Below are 21,105 nucleotides of genomic sequence, written 5' to 3' on the forward strand. Positions count from 1 at the left end.
TCCTGGCCAGGCGGCCTGTGTGACCTCACTGCTGGGCTGTCGAGCTTCCAGAGGTGGCCTGGACCCTGCAGCTCCGCAGGCACCTGCTCTTCCAGGGTGCAGGGAGGCGCCCGTCTGGTGGCTGGTCGGTGAGGGGTTTGCTGTGAGAACCCATCCTGCCACCTGGGTGAACATGGGCAACAAGACGCGAAGGGGGCACGTGCTTTAGGGTTCCATTTACAGGAATGGTCCAGGCGGGCAAATCTGCAGAGACGTGGGGCGGGGAGCTGGGGAGGGCGCTGGTCCGCAGCCCCTGTGGCCCCACAGAGGGAAGAAAGCCGCAGGTGGCGCCCTCGTCCTCGCTTTGCCCATGTGAGTCCTCCGGCCGCCAGGGGCCGCTGCGGGCACCGGAACCGAGCCACCCCGCCCGCCGGTTGCCCGGAGCAGCGGCCGAGGCCCGCGGGGCTGAGGAGCGGGCGGCGCCGAGAGGTGGGGGCGCGGGGCTCCGGGGTAGGTGATCCCTGGACGCGGAGTTGGGGCGGGGGGGACCCCCTGGGTGGGTTCAGGGGTCCCGGGCGAGGTCCGAGGTGAGGGTCTGGTCGAGGCGGGGCGACTCCCGGCTCGTCGCGGGAGGTCCTGCCCCGCACGGGGTGACGTGGGGACGTGGGGTAGAGGCAGGGTGATCCCGGGCGGGGGCGCAGGGTTTCTGGGTTCGGGTCTCAAGAACCCCGGGGCGGGTTTGGGCGGGCCGGCCCTTGGACGCAAGGTGACCCGTGGGCGGGGTTCCTGGGGCAGGGTCCGGCACGGGGTGACCCCGGAGCGCGGGTCTCGCCCCGCAGCACCCGCGGCTGCACGGCGGTCGTTGTCCCCGGAGCCCCGCGGCCGACGGGCCGGATCGCAGGCCCTGAGGCCGGGCCTTTCGCAGCCGCGTCGCCGGCCCTCGGGGCGGGGTCTGCGGGCGGGCGATGGTGGGGGGCCGGCGGGTGAGCGAGGCCCCGTCCGAGGCTGCGCCTGTGAGCCGGCTTCCGCCGGGCTTCCCGTTGGGGGCGGGAATTCCCGCTTAGTCAGGCCCCTAGCAGCGCACGTAAGGGGCCCCTTTCACCCACCCGCTAAGTGGGGGCAGCAGGCCGGCACGTCTCGACGCTTGTTCTTGCCGGACTGCTGCTGGCCTGTCTCCTCTCACCGGCGCAGTAGCTGTCCTTGCAGAACGTTGGATTCGTGGAAGTCATAGCAGTTTTTCCTTAGGTCCCTGTGGGGGACTCCAGGACGTCAGGGCCTCCAGCCATGCAGCAGCTGGGCCGCCCCAGGCCTGACTGGGAGCCCATTCGGGTTCTCTCCTCTGTGTTTCGCTGGGGACGTGTGACTGCACATCCCTGACGCTGGGTGCCTGCAGCCCCTGGAGAAACCCTCTCCGGCTGGGCTCTGCTGCCGTCGTCGTCGGTGAGGCCCCTGGATTATGCCGTCCAAGGCGGGCTGCCTGGGGCGCTCGCAGGCGCCTCCCCCGCAGCCCCCCGCCCACGCACGTCTGCGGCCTGCAGGCAGAATGCTGCGGGGCCACCTGAACACAGACAAAGACCTCGCCCTCCACCCAGGGTCCCCGCCTCCCGACAACAAGAGTCCAGTAAAGGTCAGCTCTGAGGACCCACAGGCTAAGGCAAAACCCTTCACCCCAAAGCCGCCGCCACCGAGGCCCAAGCTGGAGCGGGCGCTGTCCTTGGATGAGAAGGGCTGGAGGAGGAGACGTTTTCAAACCAGCCAGGAGGACCTGGCCGCCCAGAATGGGGCCAGCCCTTCCAGGGGCTCCTTGCAGGAAGGAGTCCCCGGGCCCCCCGCCCACACTTGCTCCCCGCCCCGGCTGAGCTCCTCCTTGCAGGAGATCCCCACCTCCCGCAGGGCCCCAGGCAGAGCCCGAGGGAGCCCCTCTTCATTGGGTAACAGCGCCTCCTTGGACCTCCTGTACCGGGAAGGCGCCTCGGCAGGGAGCACCCCAAGGCTGGCCAGTGGGCTTCCCTCCTGCCCGCTGCCCGCCCTGGACTGGAACTTTGCCTCCAACTCCCTGCGGACGGCAAACAAGGTGGACGCGGATCACGCGGACTACAAGCTCCACCTGCAAACCAGGCTGTTCCGGGCCCACAGCAGCTTGGGCCCCGGCCAGCCCCCGAGCCCCCTGGCCTGCGACCACTGCTCCCTGCACTCTGCCAAATCCTCCTTCAGCCTCCTGGCACCCGTTCGCGCCAAGGACGTCCGCAGCAGGTAGGGCCTACTGGGCGGCGGGCGTTCTCCGTGGCCTTCGTTTTAGGGTTCAGAAACAAGCTTCATGAGGACTGTGCAAGAGTACTGTCATAAAGGTGGAGACCAACACTGGACTCCATCAGGCACCCCGTCCCCCAACTCCTTCCCGGCGGGACACCCCTTCCTTTGTGTTTCAATACCTCTCAGACTCATACCTGGGAAGCAGGTGGCGTGGACGCAGAGACCGCCTTGTACACTGCAGCAGGCTTTTCTTTCTTTTTCTCGTTGCGGGGATGGCCTTTGCTAGTGTGTTAAGTCTGCCCCGTTGCCCGGCCTCCTGCAGGACCCGAGATGTGTTGCTGAGGCTTGCTTTCACTTGGCCACTTTGCTAAGGACGCGTGCTGTGTGCATGCTGCTGCTTTTCCAAGACTGTCACTAGAAGTGCAGTGGCTGGACCAAGGGGTGGAGGGCTGTCGGTGACCACGGCTGAGTCACATGGAGGGAGAGTGCCCAGGTTCATTCACGGCAGGAAGGGGACAGCAGGCAGGGCCTGACCTCCAGCACTTTGCTTCTAGCAGGGCCTCTGGGGATTTTCTGGTGTTTGAGGACTCGGTTTGCTGGGTGCCCCACCATTGATTGGCCTCCCTCTCGGCCCCCACAACCCCGTGGGCCAGGGGGCTCATATCCAAAGGCTTGGTTTCCGGGCTTTATGGGGCTTTAATATTTAACCCGCGGTGACTTTCTTATAGCTTGAAAAGAACTTGGGTGCCGCCCCCACACCTCCTGCTCACGACTCCCAAATGCATGTCCTGAGGCCACAGCCATGAATTCACCAGACTGGGGGGCCCAGAGATTTCTGAGCTCGCCTGTCCAGGCCCACGACCTCTTCTCCCCGAGCCTGGGCTTATCCTGGGAGCTCGGTCCTGGGGCCCGTACTGTAACTCAGCAAGTCATCCTGTGCCCTCCCTGCCTCCCTCCCACAGCCCTGACCTGACCTGTCCGTCCGTCTCCACTCCCTGCCAGGCCTGGGGGGGTTGGTTGAAGCACATATGGGGCCCAAGAGGTGTGTTCCTGCAGCTGGCCCGTCCCGGGGTGCGTCTGTTCAGACCCTGAGATCAGTCTGTCCTCTCTCCACAGGAGCTACCTGGAGGGCAGTCTCCTGGCGAGCGGGGCCCTGATGGGGGCTGAGGAGCTGGCCCGGTACTTCCCGGACCGGAGTGTGGGCCTCTTCGTGGCCACATGGAACATGCAGGGCCAGAAGGTAAGCGGCCCTCCGGGGTGAAGTTGGGGTTCCTGCTGCACCGCACAGGTCTGGGTCTGCCTGGTACCACCAAATGCTTGTCACCCCCCTCCACACACACACACACACACACGCATACCGTGTTAGTGACCGGGCAGGAAAGCGCTCTTTTTTCTAGACACGTGATTGTTTTGAGTGATTTTCTGTTGACAGCAAATTTGAGAGGAAGGTACAGGGCTTCCCCGAGCCCCTGCCCCCTCCACAGCCTGCACCCTCCCGACACCCCATGGTTGAGGAACGGTCACCCAGAGCCCCCAGTTTGCCTTGGGGTCACTCCTCTATGTCCCCGTTCATGGCGAACGCGTGTGCGCCACAGCAGTGTCTATGTCTCCCACCGGCTGGGACTCTACTCCCTGGTCCCCACACACCCCACCTGGATCCTGCCTGTGAGCTGGGGCGCCCAGGAAACCTGTTGAGATGAGCGTGGAAACCTGGCAGGAGGGGCGCTTTGCACCCCAATGGCCGCAGATGAGTTGGCAGGTGGGGGCTTGCATACTGATTTCTGGGCCTTTGCTCCTGGGGCGCCCACGGCCACTGTCCCCGCCGGCTTCCTCTCCAGCTCACCCTGTGTGTCCCTGGGACCCCCTTCACATGGCAAGGTCTGTCCTCAGGTTGGTGGTCTCCGTCACCCTGCATGATTTCTGGGGGCCGGGCGTGGACTTGTTCTAGACAGCAGGTGGTCCTAACTCAGGTGGGGTGGAGGCAGAGGAGGTGATTGTGCCTCACGTGGCGTCTCAAGGCCATTTCCTGAGTGCCACGGTTTTTAGTGACCTGAGAACGGAGGACCATCCCTTCGTGTGGCTGTTCTGGCTGACATTCGGTGACAGGCCCTGGGGACAAACAAGGAAGCACTGCCCCTGGGACAAGGGGATGACGTAACCGGGAGCCCCCAGAGACACTGGCCTGAGTGGTGGAAATGAATCACTCCTGGGTGGTAGGAGGAGGCAGGTGCCCAGGACAGTGGCTCTGCTGTCCCAGGGAGCCACCCTGCCTGTCCTGGGCTGGGAGGGCTTGACGGGGCAGAGGCAATTGGCATTGGGGCCGCAGGGTGGAGGTGTGAAGAGGGCGTGGGGTACTCACCTCCCTCGGGACCTGCTGCACCCCAGCTGCATGGCCGCCCTGGGGTGCAGTGGGGGTAGAAATACGGGGAGAGGGCCTTTCCACCCACATGTGCATGTGGGGGGTACACACTTAGGAGCTATGCTGTGGCCAGATGCAACTGACCAGCAGCGTGCACGTGGGGTGGGGGACGTGGCGAGGGAGGGGGCACGGGGGCAGCCTTGGCGAGGACAGACTGAGGTGGAGAGGGCCGCCTGCCCAGACCTGAGGCTCCCCTGGACACGGTTCCCCTCCTTCCGGAGAGCCCGTGGGGTCCCTGGGACGAGCAGGAGCCCTGTGTGCTGGGCCCCATGCTGGGTGCTGCTTTCCTACAGGAGCTCCCCCCAAACCTGGACGAGCTCCTGCTGCCCGCTGAGGCCGACTACGCCCAAGATCTGTATGTCGTCGGGGTCCAGGAGGGCTGCTCCGACAGGTAGGCCCTTGTGCCCCTACCCCCGGTTGCCCCAAGCCTGTTGCTCCCTCCCAGGGACCAGCACTGCTGGGGTGGGCCTTTGGGGCTGCAGCTGCTGTGACCTGAAACCCCACATGGGTCAAGACACTGGCTTCCGCAGGCAAGCCTGGGCCGAACCCACAAACGGCCTTCTCCTCAAATGGTGACTCGGAGAATTTAAAATAAATGAGATTTACCTTCTGGTCAACAAACAGCTGATCTGAGAGAATCCAGGCTCAGCAAAGAGCAGCTCAGCCACTTGGTCCCCTCCAGGCTGCCAGCCCGACCCCTAAATGGCGTTGCTGCCCCGCCCTGGGGACTGGGGGCTGCTGCTCACTTGTCCTAGGTCTGGCTGCGTGCGTGCGGGTTGCTGAGGTTCACCTGGTGAGGGGCGTGGGCTCCAGGCAGCACCTGGTGTCCCTGCGGCTCATGCAGCAGCAGGAGGCCTGGCCAGCGAGGACACTTGGGGGAAGAGGCTCTGCTCCCGGGGACCCTGGCCTCTAAGTGGGATGGCCTCACCTGCCTGGCCTGGGGCTTCTCCCTGGGCCTCCACCAGGTGGGCTGGGAGGTCCCACTGGAGTCTCGGCAGGGGTTGTGACCCAGCCCACGTCACTAGAGCCTTTTCGAGGCAGTGGGATAATAGGCCTGTGACGTCACTGGAGATGGACGGGGAAGCCAGTCTCGCAGGGAGGCCCCAGTCTCTGGCCCAACAGGCCCAGCAACCCCCGTATTGCCCATCACCACTCTCCCTGCAAAATGAGGAGGCTGTGTGTGGGGCCCCTTCTCGGGGGCCAGGGTCCAGGAGCTGTGGGGCCAGGGACCAGGGGCAGGAGCTGGCAGCCCGTCCCCTCCCTAGGCCGGCCTCCGCTTCCTCCCACAGGCGGGAGTGGGAGACGCGCCTGCAGGAGACGCTGGGCCCCCATTACGTCATGCTGCACTCGGCTGCCCACGGGGCGCTCTACATGTCCGTGCTTCTCCGTAGGGACCTCATCTGGTTCTGCTCAGGTAGGCCGGCCGTCCCCGTCCCCCTCGGGCATCCAGAACGCTCACTGCCCACCTCATGGGCCCTCGCCTCTGTCCAGGGAAATGGACGCCTGCTCGCTGAGCCTGGCAGTGTGGCCGCCATGTGGGGCCTTAGGGCTGCAGTGGGGGGGTCTGACATGGGGGTGCATCCCAGCCCCGGTCAGCTCTGCCTCCTCCCCCACGCAGAGGTGGAGAGCTCCACGGTCACCACACGCATTGTGTCTCAGATCAAGACCAAGGGGGCCCTGGGTGTCGGCTTCACCTTTTTCGGCACCTCCTTCCTCTTCATCACGTCCCACTTCACCTGTAAGTCACGTGCACCTGCGTCCCAGGCATTGTGTTCAGACAGTGCTCCTCTCCCTGTCTCGGGAGGGAACGGCCTAAGAGGCCGTCCAGCAGGCAGGGTGCCAGGGCCCTTGGCTACCCTCGCAGGCCCCACGGCCCCGGGTCCTGAAGAGAGAGCCTGACACCTGGGATGGCGGCCTCCGTCCTGCTGGCTCCACTCTGAGCGCCGACAGCAGGCCCCCCTACAGAAAGGCGTGGGGTGGGTCGCTGCAGGCGCTCGCGTGTGACGAGAGCCTGCTGCTGTGGGGAGGCGGGGTCTCCACCCGGACTGATCCCCAGAGTCCAGGCCTGAGTCAGACCTGCACTCCCCGTCCTTGCAGCCGGCGACGGGAAGGTCAGCGAGAGGCTGCTGGACTACAGCAAGACCATCCAGGGCCTGGCTCTGCCCAAGAACGTGCCGGACACCTGCCCCTACCGCTCCGACTCAGGTGAGCCCGGCCTTGTTCTCCGGGGAGTGCAGTGGAGACAAACTGTTCAGAGGGTTTGAGAACCAAGGTCAGGAAAGTTCAAAAAGTCACTGAAATAAAGCCGGCTCTGAACCGAGGAGTGGCGCCTGGCTCCTCACAAGTGGTGACCGTGTCAGTCCTTAGTGGCTTCGGTCCACATGTGGCGTTGTGGCCGGCCAGGGTCTGCCTGCTCCTCACTGCCCACTGCCCGCCCTGCATCCTGTCCCCTGGCTGCCGTGATGCTGGGCGTCACGGCCGTGGGCCGTGGGCAGGGGGTCAGCTGTGAGCCTGAGGGCGACCGTTTGTGGTTGAGATGGCCATGTGATTTCTGGATTGTCTGTCGCTGTTTGAAATGAAAGAACGAACATCATGAACTCGGATGTCAACCCAGAAAGCTTTGGGGCACGCCACCCCCGTAATCCTGAGCCTCCAGACAGCCACTGGGCGGCTGCTAACCTGCTTCTCTGCAGGGAGGGTCCTTGCCCCACTGTGGCTCTGGGATCGGGGGACACAGACTGATCCCTGTCACTGAGGCATGGCGCCAGGGGAGGGTAGGCTCATGTGCTTTCGGTTTGTGCCCAGCGGACGTCACCACCCGCTTCGACGGGGTGTTCTGGTTTGGAGACTTCAACTTCCGCCTGAGTGGGGCGCGTGTGGCCGTGGAGGCCATCCTGAAGCAGGACCTGGGCGTGAGCGTGCCGGCCCTGCTGCAGCTCGACCAGCTCACCCGGGAGATGAAGAAAGGTGAGGCGGGCGGAAGTGAGGCCCCAGCTGGGGGGGGGGCCCGAGCCCCATGCCGGCTGGTCTGAGGCGGGGCCTGTGCCGGCCCCAGGGTCCATCTTCAAGGGCTTCCAGGAGCCGGACATCCACTTCCTCCCATCATACAAGTTCGACATTGGGAAGGACTCGTACGATACCACGTCCAAGCAGAGGACGCCGTCCTACACGGTGAGCGTGGCGGGCTCCGTGGGAGCGAGGTTTCGTGTGCTCAGGGCTTGGGGCAGGGCCTCCTGAGCCACAGGCTTCTGACTCGCGTCCAGGTGAGAGCAGTGCCCGGACTGGAGGCCTCGCGGGCCGTCAGCACGTCCAGCGAGCTGGGTCAGCCCGCCTGGATGCGACTCTCAGCTGGGGCCAGGGTCGTCCTGAAGGCTGGCTGCCCGGCCCTGCTCAGAGGCCTGGCTGGCAGCGTTGCCTGCTTACTGTGTCGGGGGCCCCGTGCCGGCCCACGCCAGGCTCCAGGCCCAGCCTCTGCGTGTGGCTCTGCACAAGCCCCCGCAGGCGGGTGTGGATTTGAACATGGCTGCCTCCTGCTCCCACGGGGCTGGGTGGGAGCGGCTGTGGCCTAAGCGCAGTGAGGGAAAGGCCTGAAGCACAGCTGGCCCTTCCAGCGCCTGCCAGGACGTGGGCCTGGGGGAGGCTCTGGGAACCCTGCAGCAGACTGGGCATCACGGCCTGCTCTGCGACCTCCCGCAGGACCGCGTCATGTACCGAAGCCGCCACAGGGACGACATTTGCCCCATCAAGTACTCCTCCTGTCCTGGGATCAAGACGTCTGATCACCGGCCTGTGTACGGCCTGTTCCGGGTGAAAGTGAGGCCAGGGAGAGACAAGTCAGTATCCTCCTGACGGGCCAGCGGGGGTGCTCAGGGCCCGGGAGGGGGTCATGGCCAGGGCGGATCCCTTGCCCACTCCTGAGGGGTGGGTGCCATCTTTGGACCTGGGTACATGCCGTTTCTCATGTCCTGACAGGCCAGACAGGAGCAGAGTTCCGGCAGCCCCACGTGGAGATTGCTGCCACTGGTTGATCTTTAGTGACTGTCACTTGCCCTGTGCCCGCGAGGCTGGCTGGACCCCCTGCTTTTCTCAGCAGAGCTGGCCTGGCACAGGCTTGCTCCCGGTGCCCGCTCTGGGGCTGTGGCGGGCCGGGCCGCCTGGAAGGACCAGGGCCTCGGCACCTCTCAGGGGGCGGGACCGTCCCTCCTTGTTCCTGACCGTTCTTTCCTCCACAGCATTCCGCTAGCTGCCGGCAAGTTTGACCGCGAACTGTACTTGATAGGAATTAAAAGACGGATTTCCAAAGAAATTCAGAGACAGCGAGCCCTGAAGACTCAGCACTCCAGCACTGTCTGTACCGTGTCTTGAGGACGTTTGCTGGAGGGCTGTCACCTACCATGTGGGAGGGAATTGGACCAGAAACCCTGGACAGGATGGAGGAGGTTGCCGTTGGGACCGCTCAGCCTTGGGGGACGCTGATGAGCCACAGCTGGAGGCTGTCCTGCTTCCCTGACAGGAACCCCAGGAGGTCAGTGACCACGGCGAGAGCGGGCCGTGAGGGACAGCACCCCATCCCTGACCGGAGCCAGTCTGCTCACTCACAAGTGGCCACTGCAGCTACCCCAACTTCCCTCCCTCAGGGTGTGCGTGCGGAGCTTGGGCCTGGACATCGGTCATGCCACACCTATCACTGTCCCTCAGTGGCAAAGGTAGCAGCTCACACATGGAAACCCAGCCGCAGAGCCCGCACTTCCGCCAGCCTCAGCTCTCCCCGACTCCCCCATGTGTGCATGCCCGCGGCCGCTCGAGTCCAGACCTCCATCCTCCTAGCAGGCCTTCCTCACCTGAGCACAGGTGGCCCGGCTCCTGGGAGGCTGCGCCGTGGGGTGACATGGGGCCCCAGATCCCATGGGACACATGCTAGGACCAAGCTGAGACAGAGTTGGTCACAAGGCTGAAGCCAGACAATGTCCAGGGAGCAACCGTGGTACCTGCTGCTGGGCCGGGATGAGAGCGAGACTGAGGTTTCAGGGCAGCACCTGGTCTTAGGGAGCTAGTCTGAACCTCCCGCCGACGCCACCTCCCTCTCCTCTCGGCTTTGCTGGTTTCAGACTGTTTGCTCAGGTCAGGTCAGCCATGCAGGGGCTTCATGGAAGCAGTGTCCCTGGGCCTGAAGCTGCTGGAAGCTTCAGTGTCACCACCCTGCCATGTTCTGGGTTTCGTTTTCTCAAAGGGTTTAGAGCCCGTTATTGCTCTTTCTGTCTTATCCCATCTCTTGAAAAAAAAAGTACGCTTTGAATGTGGGCAAATCTAGGGGCATTCAATCTAGTCTTTTAAATTATTTATTTTTCCATATTTATATTTTTAAATAAATACACATATTGAATCTTAAACCCTTGAGTCCTAGAAAGAACCTCTGTACGCACGCCCTGTTCTCAGCGTCCCTGTGACACAGGCAACCCGCCTTGCACCTGCTCCCCGCCGGCTGGCGGCAGCCCCACCTTCCGCCTCTGCTGGGTTTGCTCCGTGGCCCCAGGTGTCAGGAAAGCAGACGACTCAGACGTGAGCAGGTGAAGTCGGTTCTGATGAGTAGTATATCCAGCTTTCAGAGTATCGGTTTCCACAGAATGAAATTAGTACACACGCAATTTTTTGCTACAAATGGGAGGCATCCCGTTGAGGGCACAGCCAGCGCCATCTAACGTCTAGAGCTCACTGATTGCCTGTGTGTAAAATCCTGCTCGAATTGAGAATGTGCTGTTGAATTGCGAATCAAATTAACTGAATATTCCTGTTAAAAGATTTTTGTGCTGATGGGGCTTGAAGTGTGATTTTATGGATCCTTTCTGGGCAGTTTCTCTGACTCAAACCATGGAAAAGGGATTTTAATATGACTGAGGAGACCAAGCTTTGTCTGGGGCGGTCGTTATACCCATCGAATCAGATTCATCCAAGTTAAGTGCTTTACTTAATACCAGCCCTGAGGTTTTAGATGGATGGCATTTCACTTGGAAAGTTAAACATTCAAACTAATGCAAATGAAGCGGCCAGTCTCTGGAAAACAGGCTTCATAAAGAATTGTGAAACACTCGCGTGTGAGGGTGGTTTTTGAAGTCCGGCTCCCGCTCCCAGACACACTTTGCTGGTGCCCTGCTCTGGGCTTCAGGGTGACAGCCAGCCTGCCCTCGGCATGCATGTTGCTAACGGGCAGGCAGACAAGGGAGAAGACGGCGGAAGTACACTGAGTACTAGGGGCTGTAAGGTGTGGCCACAGGGAGCAGTGAGGGACAAGCGTGGTGACATCCAGGGCATGGAGAGGGCGGTCCCAGCTGAGGGGACAGGAGTGTTCCACACAGTGAGCAGGGGCGGTGGCCAGCAGGGAGAGAAAACTTCCCAAACAGACACCTGTGTCAGGTGGTTAGCAGTTAGTTCTAGAATGTTCGTAAAGCTGCCGGGTCGTTAAAAGCCTCTCTCACTGTGCAGCTTTGAGAGGCTACGTGAGGTGCACCGGACTTCACTTCTTTACGAGCTGTTCCCATCTTAATGCATGCGTTGTGACAGCTGAACTGGTCTCTCTGCACGAGTCCCCAGGTGGTGACCATGGGCAAGTGTCACAATGGGAAGTGCACTGTGGGACTATCTGCCCCGACGGGCCCATCCCGCCCCCGTGGATGGGGCGGTGCAGGGCGCACAGGCCCCGCCGCCAGCGTGCGTCGTGAAGGCCGCTGAAGACCACAGGACAGCAGTAACGTGTGCACATTTATTCAACTTCCTTAAAAAAGGCCTCCCTCCCGTCCAAACTGCAGAGACCGGGCTTCTTAGGGTTTCAGAAAAGATGACGTCGGGACCAGTCTTCTCGAACAATCTGCACGACCCTCAGCCATGGCAACGTCCAGGCGGTTCCCAGGCCCCCACACACGGAACCTGGGGGTTCTGCGGGTGCCTGAGTTTGAGAACCACAAATCTATCCTGTTTGACCAAGGTCACTTGACCTTTCGCTTGTGGAACACCCACAGGCCCGTGGGACCTACAGCTCCTGAGTGTTCCCCATCTTCGAAAATGTGGCCACCGACCACCAATTCCAGGAACCCCCTTGCACCCCACGTGTCCCGACACCTCTGAAACCAGAATGCATCCTGCAATTAAGGGGAAGAGGCTTCGCAACGTGGGGTCAAACTGAAGGCGCAAGGACAAAGGTCTCCGGCCACTTCCGCACCTGGTGTCAGGGAAGCTGCCCTTGACAGCACCGTCCTGGGTGGGAGCCGCCACTTCCTCTGCGGTGTCAGCAGACCATGGGCCTTGGCCTTGCCCTGGCACCGTCACGGTCCTTAGTGACCATCACAGGAGGTGGCGGATCGGTGTGGGTGGCACAGGCCTGTCAGGAAGCCAGGCAGGGCTCTGACGGGCCCAGCGGCCTCGGTGATGATAGTTTGGCGCTTACCCACCCTGACCACTGGACTCGCGAGAGGTAGGACGCTGCCCTGGCTACCTTGGCTCAGCTGGGTGAAGGCGGGCATTTATTCTACGACTGGTGTGCTCAACTCTGAAGGAGGGGCTGAGCACACTCCAGCGACACGAAATGCATTGTTCAAGTTGAGGAGAAGCGTCCCGAAGTTTGCTCCGTTTGAGTTTGTGCACTGAATTCACCTCCAAAAATGCTCTGCAGCTCTTGTCCCTCTATCGGAAGAGCCGGTAGGTCCTGGGCAGGCGGCCATCCCTGCTGGAGAGCGCCGCCTGGATGTCCTCGTACGACGGCAGGTCGGCCAGGTCGCCCAGTGCAGCCACCGCGGGTTTCCCACGCAGCATCTTAGAAGAGACCCTCCTGACGTCTGCCGGCTTCACGTCGCCTGGCAGAGAGCAAAGGACAGGAAGCCTGACGCCCACATGGTTCTGTGTCTCCATGTCGTGCTGTGGTCACTAAGCTGACCGAGGGGACAACCCAAGGGGGGCTGGTCTGCCGATGCTCCCCCCACCTGGCAGGAGGTGCTGAGCGTCCAGAGGCCCCAGGTGCAGCCAAGTGTGCACCGGCTAGTCATGGAGCGAAGGACAGCTAGTCCTTAGTGCATGGGCAGGTGTCAGTGGTTTAGAATGATTTCAAACGCAGCAGAACAGCCCGCCCAACAGGAGCTAACGTGAGACAAAGCTCGTCTCATGAGTGTCCCATGTGACGGGTCAGGGCTGCGTGGACAGCTGGGTAAGTGGCAGCACCCCGAGCAGGAGGCTTGAGGGAGACCGGGCATGTGGCAGCCCCGGGTCTGGAGCTTCCCCAAGGGAGAACGAGGGTCCCCGCAGCGCTCCAAGCCCAGGAGACACTACGCGGCTGTGTCAGCCTCACATCAGGTGACGCATGTCACGACAGAGCCTTAGTGCTGACCCTCTGGGCTCGCAGCCCCTGAGAACCTGACGACACTAACAAAAACCTCTCCCCCAGGGCCACCGGCAAATAAAATGTGACGTACAATTGGAGGAAGCCCAAGGGCCTCCTGAACGTCACTCGTGGGAGGCCGAGACACCTGCCAGAGCCACGGAGGGCAGCGCTGCCCCTGCCCCGGCCTCTGCCCGCCCTCCAGCCACGGGCCCGCGAGCACACACTCACGGATGAGCGCGCACAGCTCATGGGGCAGCTTTCGGGAGCGGGTCGCCAGCACCTGCCGTCCTACGTCCTCGAAGATGACAGGCCTGGACTCCAGGTTCATCATCAGCATGGACATCAGCTGTGTCTTGGCTCGCTCCAGCTCCACCTGAGGCGACAGCCAGGCCCCGTGGCGGTTCCCAGCAGGCCCACGTCATCGGGCACCGCCACACGCCTCAGCCAGCACAATGGCTTGTGAAAAGGTGCCCTGCCCCCAGGCCGAACCAAGGAAGACGGGCTGCCCCTGTGCCCAAGTCACGAGCACGTCCCGCCACGCTTCCTATTGCGTTTCCTGGGGTGGGGCTGGCTCTTACTTTCCAGGGCCTTCACCACACTTCACATATGGAGGAAAGGCGCTTCCCTGGAGCTCTTGTTCACAGTTAAAGTCACCCCGCAGCACATGAAAGGTAAAGTTTCAAACACCCAAGCTCTGGGACCCCGAAGCTGGGCACACATCGAAATCACGAGGAAATGAACCCCAGGTTCCGGGGCTCCACCCAAACCCCAAGGTTTACTGCTCCTGGGGAGTCCTGAGGAAACCAGCTCCGTCTACCAACTCTGCATCCTGAGCCCGTGACCAAGCCTGGAATTGAAAACCAAGCCCAGCAAACTTGGTCCATGGAGTCCAGCCTGGAGTTGGAGGGCACAGGACGGGGCTGGTGAGAAGTGCCACCCGACGGACTTTGAAGAACAAATATGACACGCTCGCTGGCTGTTGAAATTCTGTCATTTCTTTAAGGACAGTAATTCCTAATTTAGAACAGGCCTCTTTGATGTTTGCAAGTTCAGACAAATAACAACATCGCCCTTAAATTGACTCCATGTTAGAGGAAAGTCCTGTTTCTCCAGCAGGGCACTACCAGAATCGTGAACGTTTCTATTTTTAAAATAACGCTGCCTTTTCTGATTAAAAAGGGAACATAAGATTACTGCAAGAAATGAGACGCGCAGAAAGTAAATTCAAAAGGAGAAATGGAAGTGCCAACGCTGGAGGCACACGGCCTCGCCTGTGGGCTTATCTGGTACCGCACGTGCACATGCATCTGTGCACGTATACATGTGCGTAAGCACGTACGTGTGCCTGTGTGCACAAAACCTAGCATGTGTACCAGCTCCAGGCCAGGAAGTAATAGACTTCTGAACATGGATGGTTATCAAAACCTGAGCTAACAAAGCGAGAGAAGAAAACCCTCGCTTAGAACACAGCGGAGCCTGCAGGAAGCTAGAAAATGCTATGAAGACCAGGGAGAGCTCCCCACAGGGAGCAGCTCAGCCGTGGACCTGGGTCCCCCACAGGCTGCGCTATTCTGGCGGGGACACTGGCGCTGGGGGCACAAAGCACAGCCCCCCGCTGTGGAGAGCGGGGCGCAGCGCCCTGCTGTCCTTACCACGTCCACGGTCCCAGCCATGGAAAGGAACTCCTTTGTGATGATCTCCACCATTTCCCGGACCTGGGGGGGGCAGGGGGGAGTGACGGTCACCCAGCGCCGCAGGGTCACGCCCTGCTCCCAAACAGCAGCTGAGGCTCCTGAGCCGCGAGCCACGGGGGAGGCGGCGGCCACGTGGCCGGGTCCTCACCTGCCTGGGGTCGGCGCTGGCGTGGATACACAGGAGGCCTGTGTCCTCGTAGCTATGGTGGTAGGCGGTCGCGTTGTACATCCAGTGGTGCCTGCAGGGACAGGAGAAAGGGAGGCCGGCAAGGTGGCACCGCGGCCCGACGGCCCTCGGCTGGGCCTGGGGGCCCAGGGACAGCGAGGGGAAGGCGCCGCCCACCTGTTGAGCACGTTGAGGTACAGCCTGGTGAACATGCCCTTGCCGGGCCCTCCGGCCGAGAACGAGCCGCCGCCGCCCATCATCATGTTCAGCACGGCGAAGGGGATGAAGTCTCCCTCCTGCGGGGACGGGAGGGCAGTCTCGGCAAGGGACACGGCCCGGGGCGCACGCGCACGCGGGCCCAGCGGGACTTACCAGGAAGGAGCAGCTCTCCAGCCCGATCATGATGTGTGTGAGCTCGGGGAACGGGGCAGGGCCCGGGCTGACATTGGACATGTCTCTTTCCAGCTGTAACAGGAAGAACGGACAAGGGATCCAGGCCTCGCAAACGTACCCGGTCAGCCCATCTTAGGGAAGGCTGTCCTCGCTGGGCCCCCCGCGAAGCTAACCCCGCCCCACATGGGACAGTGTCGTGCTGAGAGCAGGGGGTGTGCTCAGGTAACACCATGAGCACAAGGCCTGTCTAACAGCCTCAGAACAAATACACAGACGGACGGAATCGTGTAAAGCAAGTGCCCACAGCCTGAGGCCACAGGTCTTCCCAGGTCGCTTTACCTTGATGACCCCTCCGGTGTACTGTGCTACGGACCGATCCACATCCACTGCCGTCTGGCTGCCCCAGGCTGACCGGATGCCCACCAGGTGCTTTCTGGCGCATTCTACCAGGGCGTCGTGCTCGACCCCCACCCCCGCCAGCACCATGCGCTCAGGGGTGTAGTAGTTTCGCAGGTAGGAATGAAGCATCTCTCGGTCAATCTTCACTATGTTTTCCGTGGGGCAGAAACGGTGGAGACCAACTGTGTTCCCCCTGTAAGCAGCCTGACAAAGGAAGCGAGAGCAGCATGAGTGACAGAGACGCGACCAGCTTTCATCAGGCGAGACGGGCCTGCTGTGTGCCCACCGTGCTCGGGGACGCCCATCAGCTACGGAGGGGCAGCGACAGCTCTGTGCGTTCAGTAAACAGTGAAATCTGTCTCTCTAGGACAGGAACTCATAAAATTGTAAAACACCAGGATCGTTCTAGAGATGACGTGGGAAGGATGTCGTTACTGGAAGAACAGAGTCAGAAATTAAGAGTGTCCTTCCAAGAGCCGTAACCTGCGAGGACAGCAGGCAGGCAAATGACCCCGCCGACAGCCCTGGTGTCGGGGCCACCGACAGGGTTATCTGTCTCACCTCATGAATCATTTCTGTGAGAAGCGGTTCCGGGTCAGGCCGCATATTGAGGTCCTCCAGCTCAAACTGGATAGCCATTCGTGCCATCTCAATTTCTTCATCTGCAAAAGACCCAAAGACACGGCTCAGACCGCGCAGGCCAGCACAGAGCTGGGCCTGGCGTCCCCGCTGAGTGGATGCTGGCAGTCTCCCCTGCCTCCGTCTGGGGCAGACCTGGGGCATCCATTGTGTGAGGGAGGGCAGAGTGCCAGGTGGGCAGTGCCTGGCGGAATGGAGCCTCTCACCTGCTGGCTCTGCCACAAAGCAACCCCCTCAGCCTCCTGCCTCAGGGGCACTCACGCCTGGACCCACCTGTCTGTGAGGATAAGACAACAATGGCGAAGGTGCCAATGTCAGCTCATAGAGCGAGGACGAGAGAGATCTAACGCAGACCTAACGCCCTGGGACACAGGCCGGCTGCAGGAAAGGAGGCTGTCAGACTGGCTGGGGCAGCCAGCATGGCCCCCTCCTGGCAGGGAGTTCAGAGTCCTGCCATTTGCAAGGCCGAGGAAGGGAACAGAGACAGAGACATGGCAGTTGGGGTGTTTAAAAACAGTCAAGATGCCCTTCCGAAATGAGAGCGCCAATTTTAGCAGCATGTCAAAGGGTGCAGAGAGCTCTCCCAGAGCAGAGGCACCCAGGACTGTCCCACTCATTGGTGTTATTCCTGCTGAAATTGTGCCAACTCACAGGTCGGCGAGCCTGAGGGCTCCAACAGCAGTGCTCCTCCAGGGGCACTGCTCCCCTCTCCCACGTGGTGCCATCCCCACCGGCCCCTCACACGGCCTGGATGCCCACCTGTTAGCTTAGGGTGCAGGACCACGTCAGCCAGCAAGCCAACCACCGTGTCTAGGCCCTTAGAATCAGCAGACACAGCATACATGGTAGTGTCTCTGGAAAAAACCAACAACGCCGGGCACTGAGGTCACGACAGGTGCACACAGTAGGGACTTTTCAGCAATGCACATCCACAGTCGGCTCAGTGCTTTCCTCTTTCCCGTCTCACAATGTCGACTCCTAGCAGGTGGGAACCACAGCAGATACAGGCTGTGCATGGAGGAAAAGACATGCGCAGCGAGAAGGACGAGAGCCAGCTGAGGTTTCCTCAAGCACAGGCTCCCTCCAAGGTGAACCATTTCATCCCGCAGTCTGAGCGTCCCCTGCATGAACACACTGCCAGTGTGGGAACGTGCCTGGCCTTAGATGGCGGGGGGACTAAGCCTGGTAGTAGCATTAGCTCACAGCACGCAGCACTGGTCAGTCAGGAAAGGCACATGACAACCACAGAACCACGAGATGGAGCAGAGTCAGGGGGAGACTGTGCAGAACAGACACCACTGCCAAGCGGACAGAGTGAGCCGTGGGGGGAGGGGAACACAGCCACCAGGGCCTTTGCAGGAGCCGCAGAACCACGTGGGACAGCGGCAGGGGCAAAAGCCTGAGCGGCATCGGGGGCAGGACACGGGGCTGCCTGACCAGGAGTTCCCTGGAGAGTTGGAGGAGGTTTGAGGCAAGAACACAGAGGCTGTAACACCAGGCAATGCGCCTGAACTTCACTTGATGGGCAGCTGGGAGCCGGAGGTTTCTGAATAGACATTTTTGAAAATGTGAGTATGTTGCTCCACACTAATTCTTATTCTTCGCACTTAACCTGCCTTTTATACATAATGTTCATCCCTCAGATTCAGACAATGAACCACTTCACACAGTGTGCTCTTGTCGGCCCATCTCCCCTTGCCCTGAACAGAGCTTTCTGAATGCACCCCCCACGTGGGAGACAAAGCCCACCTGCCCCCGTCCCCAGCACCCCCACCCATCTGTGCTCCAGCTACTGGGCCCCCCTTCCCCAAACACATCACTGCCTCTTCCAGGCTCAGCCTTTGCCCCTGCTGTTCCCAGTCTCAGCCTCCTCCCTTTGTTCCATTTGGCAAAGTCCTTCAAGACCCAGCCCCAACGGCAAGTTCTCTATCATTCCTTTCCTGACTCCAGACCAAGTGAGCTGCTCCCACCAGCCTTGGTTCCTGGATCTTGTGTCCATTACCTGGGCGCAACCTGCTGCCCCATCTGTGAGCATCTTGGGGACAGGGCCTACCGTGTCCCCAGAGCCCAGCCACTGCCTGGCTCCACTCACAGGTAAGCAGCCCTCTGAGGACTGCGTGGCTCTGTGTAAGTGTTGCCACCTGTTGTGTTTTGCCCCGCCAACTCTCCCTGGCCAGGGCTCACCTCTCACCGTTGACCCCACAGCCTCTCTGACGGGAGGGGCTCAGTGGGACTCTGACCACAAATGAGAACAGTCCCACGTGGAAGCAAAAGAAGCTTGCACGTAAAAGCTGGTGTACCTTGACGTCTGGCAGTCGCAAATACCCCCGTGCTTTTCCAAGGTAAGCAGGATTTCATCTTTGCTACCAAATTGACTGGTGGACTAGTAAAAACAAATCAGAAAACCTAGTTAGGTTTCAGCAATCCAAAACAACCCCTGAACTACAATTTTTAAGAAGAAATTTTACTTTTGCTTTCAAAACACAGAAAGTCAAATTATCACGTATTGTCATTAACTTGGCAACCTAATCATTTATTAAAGTAACAATTCAAAAAAAGCAAAACTTAATAGATTCTTCCCAAGGACAGTCACATAATTCACAAATGGATACTGACCGAAAATGCCAACTTTTCCAAAAAGTGAGCAATTCCACTAAGATATTTCGCTTCATACCTTGATCCTGAATTAATAAGAACTGACAATAAAAAAAAGTGACAGGTTAAATCAATGTTCAAAACGAAAGATTTAATCAGAAAAGACCTTGTAAATTAGAACTGTGAATGTGACTAAATGGCCAGATTTACTTATACGGGGGAGAGGGACATATTCGTCATCTTGTGATGAAGGTTTTACAGCTCTCCACATAAGCCAACATTTACGGAACTGTACACTGTACATCTGTGGTTGGAAACTTATAATTACAGAAAGGTAGAAAAAGGGGAAAAACCCACCACCAAAACGGCCACCATTCATACTTTGGTTACTAAGCTTCCAGGTTTCACAGCACGCTTTTTCACTCAGGATGCAACTCCTAAATGATGTACTAATTACAAGTGACAGGCGACTGTTAAAACCAACGGGACCTCCCACAACACTACCGCCGGTACTTACTTCCTACTGTACAGAACTGTCCGAACTTATTTTGGGACGCCACGCGAAGCCCATTTTCCAGTGTGGTAACTTTGGTTTCAAACTTCTCCTGTCCATCAACTGTAGCAAAAACGGGCTTGGGTACTCCAGGTAAGGGACAGGAGAGGGGGATGCTGGGATAGGCTCCACCACTGCTAAACTGTCTGTACGCGGGGGCTCCAAACCTGAAACACAGAAATGACCCAGTTACAAAAGGCTTGAGGTGACGGAACCTGTGGTGACCACTTACTGCAGTAACTCGTGTTCTGTCTGCTCTATGGTCAATGCCTTTCTAAAGGAGAGATGCAGTGTTGTCAACAGCCCTGGGTGCAAATCCTGCCTGGGCCCAGGGACCTGTGGCACGTTGGCTCAGTTACTTGGGTCTGAACTGCCATCTCCGTACAAGCACCGCAGGGAGGGGGCCGTGCAGGTTACACCAGTTCCTATGCACGCAGCACGCAGCTGAGCACTGCCCCGCAACAGCCCCCTGCAGACTAAACAGAAGCCGCACCCCTGAAGCTGGCCTGGAAGCACCCACCGGGCCTGGCCCCCAAGTCCCCATCCCAGCCGTCCCTCAAACGCCCCTGTCCCGCTGGCGGCCGCGGCCCCATACCTGGAACACACCTGGCTCACCATCATCCCCAAAGCCCGTCTCACTGTTCCAGCCCCCGCGCTCACCCGCACGTGTCCCAGGGCCGACCCTTTTCTCCTCCTCCGTCTCTGATGTAACGTCACGTGGGCAGAGAGGCTACCCCTCGTGCTTCCCCGGGGAGTTGGCCGCTCCTGTTCTGTCCTATCACTGAACGCTGCTTAACTTACTCCCTTCAAAGCATTCGCGTGACTGCGGAGACGGCGCGGGCTCCTGTCTGTGTCCACTGCCCGCGGACAGCGACTCACACCGCGCCCCTTGGGCCCCCCAGAGCTCGGACGTAGTGACGGGTCGGCACCTGTCTGCTGCCTGAATGAACGTGGCCGTGGGAGAAGGGCAGGCCTGGCCACCGGGGGGAGGGCGGTGGGGACGCAAACCGCCGGCTGTCAAGTGGCGGGGCGGAGCACGGCCGTCGGGGCGCACCGGCTCCGCGAGGACGGAAGCCGCCTCTGCGCGTCCACAGGAGCCGGCTCGGCCCGCAGGCTCGGCCTCCCGGGGCCACGCGGCAGCACGGCCGGCGGGCATCCACGTGACCTCCGACGACCCCGTCGGCCCGGGAGGCGAGGGCGGGCGCGGACCCAGCCGCCGGGGAGAGGAGAGGCGGATGCGGCTCGGGGCGCGCGGCGCCAGGCAGGGAAGCGTCCCCGTCGCCTGCGGGACGGGGTCGGGGTCCCGCAGTCCGAGCCCGACCACGCGGCGCCGCGTCTGGGCGCGGGGAAGGCAGAGGCGGAGCGTCCCGAGACACGCGAGCCGCCCCCGCGCGCGGCCGAGGCCCGGCCGGCCCCCGCTCACCTCAGCGGCGCGCGGCCCCACGAGCGCGAGCCCCGCAGCAGTTGTGTCGCCGCCAGCACCACCGCCGCCATCTTGTGTCTCCACCCACCCTTCTGCCGTCACTTCCGGCCCCGCCCCGGACGCCCCGCCTCCCCGACGCCGGTCCGCGGCGGTCGGGCGCTCGCTTCCGGTGCTCGGAGCGGAAGCCGGAGAGAGGGGCTCGGAGCGGCGGCCGAGCGGCGGACGAC

At 61.0% G+C, this 21,105-nt stretch overlaps 2 protein-coding genes across 7 annotated transcripts; one reads left to right on the top strand and one right to left on the bottom strand.

Annotated features, from left to right (window-relative positions):
* The first annotated feature begins 394 nt into the window (after positions 1 to 394).
* INPP5E (inositol polyphosphate-5-phosphatase E) lies at positions 395 to 11,248 on the top strand. Of its 4 annotated transcripts, XR_004424611.1 has the most exons (12): positions 395 to 489; positions 1,225 to 2,232; positions 3,349 to 3,472; positions 4,945 to 5,042; positions 5,917 to 6,065; positions 6,270 to 6,389; positions 6,749 to 6,856; positions 7,457 to 7,618; positions 7,707 to 7,822; positions 8,348 to 8,484; positions 8,884 to 9,176; positions 9,289 to 11,248. XR_004424611.1 is itself a non-coding variant. In XM_033122437.1 (11 exons), exons 2-11 carry the CDS (start codon positions 1,436 to 1,438, stop codon positions 9,014 to 9,016), a joined length of 1,944 nt encoding a protein of 647 aa, XP_032978328.1. In that variant the 5' UTR covers positions 395 to 489; positions 1,225 to 1,435; the 3' UTR covers positions 9,017 to 11,248. The 4 variants fall into 4 exon arrangements, 3 of the variants coding, with proteins under 3 accessions (XP_032978328.1, XP_032978330.1, XP_032978329.1); XM_033122437.1 differs by having other exon boundaries at positions 8,884 to 11,248; XM_033122439.1 differs by having other exon boundaries at positions 5,941 to 6,065; positions 8,884 to 11,248.
* Positions 11,249 to 11,394: 146 nt separating this feature from the next.
* On the bottom strand, positions 11,395 to 20,985 carry PMPCA (peptidase, mitochondrial processing subunit alpha). 3 transcript variants are annotated; one of them, XM_033122440.1, is made up of 13 exons: positions 20,879 to 20,985; positions 19,420 to 19,622; positions 18,924 to 19,003; positions 18,608 to 18,690; positions 17,067 to 17,161; positions 16,230 to 16,330; positions 15,609 to 15,872; positions 15,249 to 15,341; positions 15,054 to 15,172; positions 14,859 to 14,949; positions 14,669 to 14,731; positions 13,245 to 13,389; positions 11,395 to 12,495 (listed from the first exon to the last, which is right to left on the bottom strand). In XM_033122440.1, the coding sequence occupies exons 1-13, from the start codon at positions 20,947 to 20,949 to the stop codon at positions 12,326 to 12,328; spliced, it is 1,578 nt and encodes a 525-aa protein (XP_032978331.1). In that variant the 5' UTR covers positions 20,950 to 20,985; the 3' UTR covers positions 11,395 to 12,325. The 3 variants fall into 3 exon arrangements, with proteins under 3 accessions (XP_032978331.1, XP_032978333.1, XP_032978332.1); XM_033122441.1 differs by lacking the exon at positions 11,395 to 12,495 and adding an exon at positions 13,595 to 13,649 and having other exon boundaries at positions 13,252 to 13,389; positions 20,879 to 20,976; XM_033122442.1 differs by lacking the exons at positions 19,420 to 19,622; positions 20,879 to 20,985 and having other exon boundaries at positions 17,067 to 17,159; positions 18,924 to 18,979.
* Between the last annotated feature and the right edge of the window lie 120 nt (positions 20,986 to 21,105).

This window comes from Rhinolophus ferrumequinum, chromosome 12, assembly GCF_004115265.2.
Source record: "Rhinolophus ferrumequinum isolate MPI-CBG mRhiFer1 chromosome 12, mRhiFer1_v1.p, whole genome shotgun sequence".
Taxonomy (NCBI): domain Eukaryota; kingdom Metazoa; phylum Chordata; class Mammalia; order Chiroptera; family Rhinolophidae; genus Rhinolophus; species Rhinolophus ferrumequinum.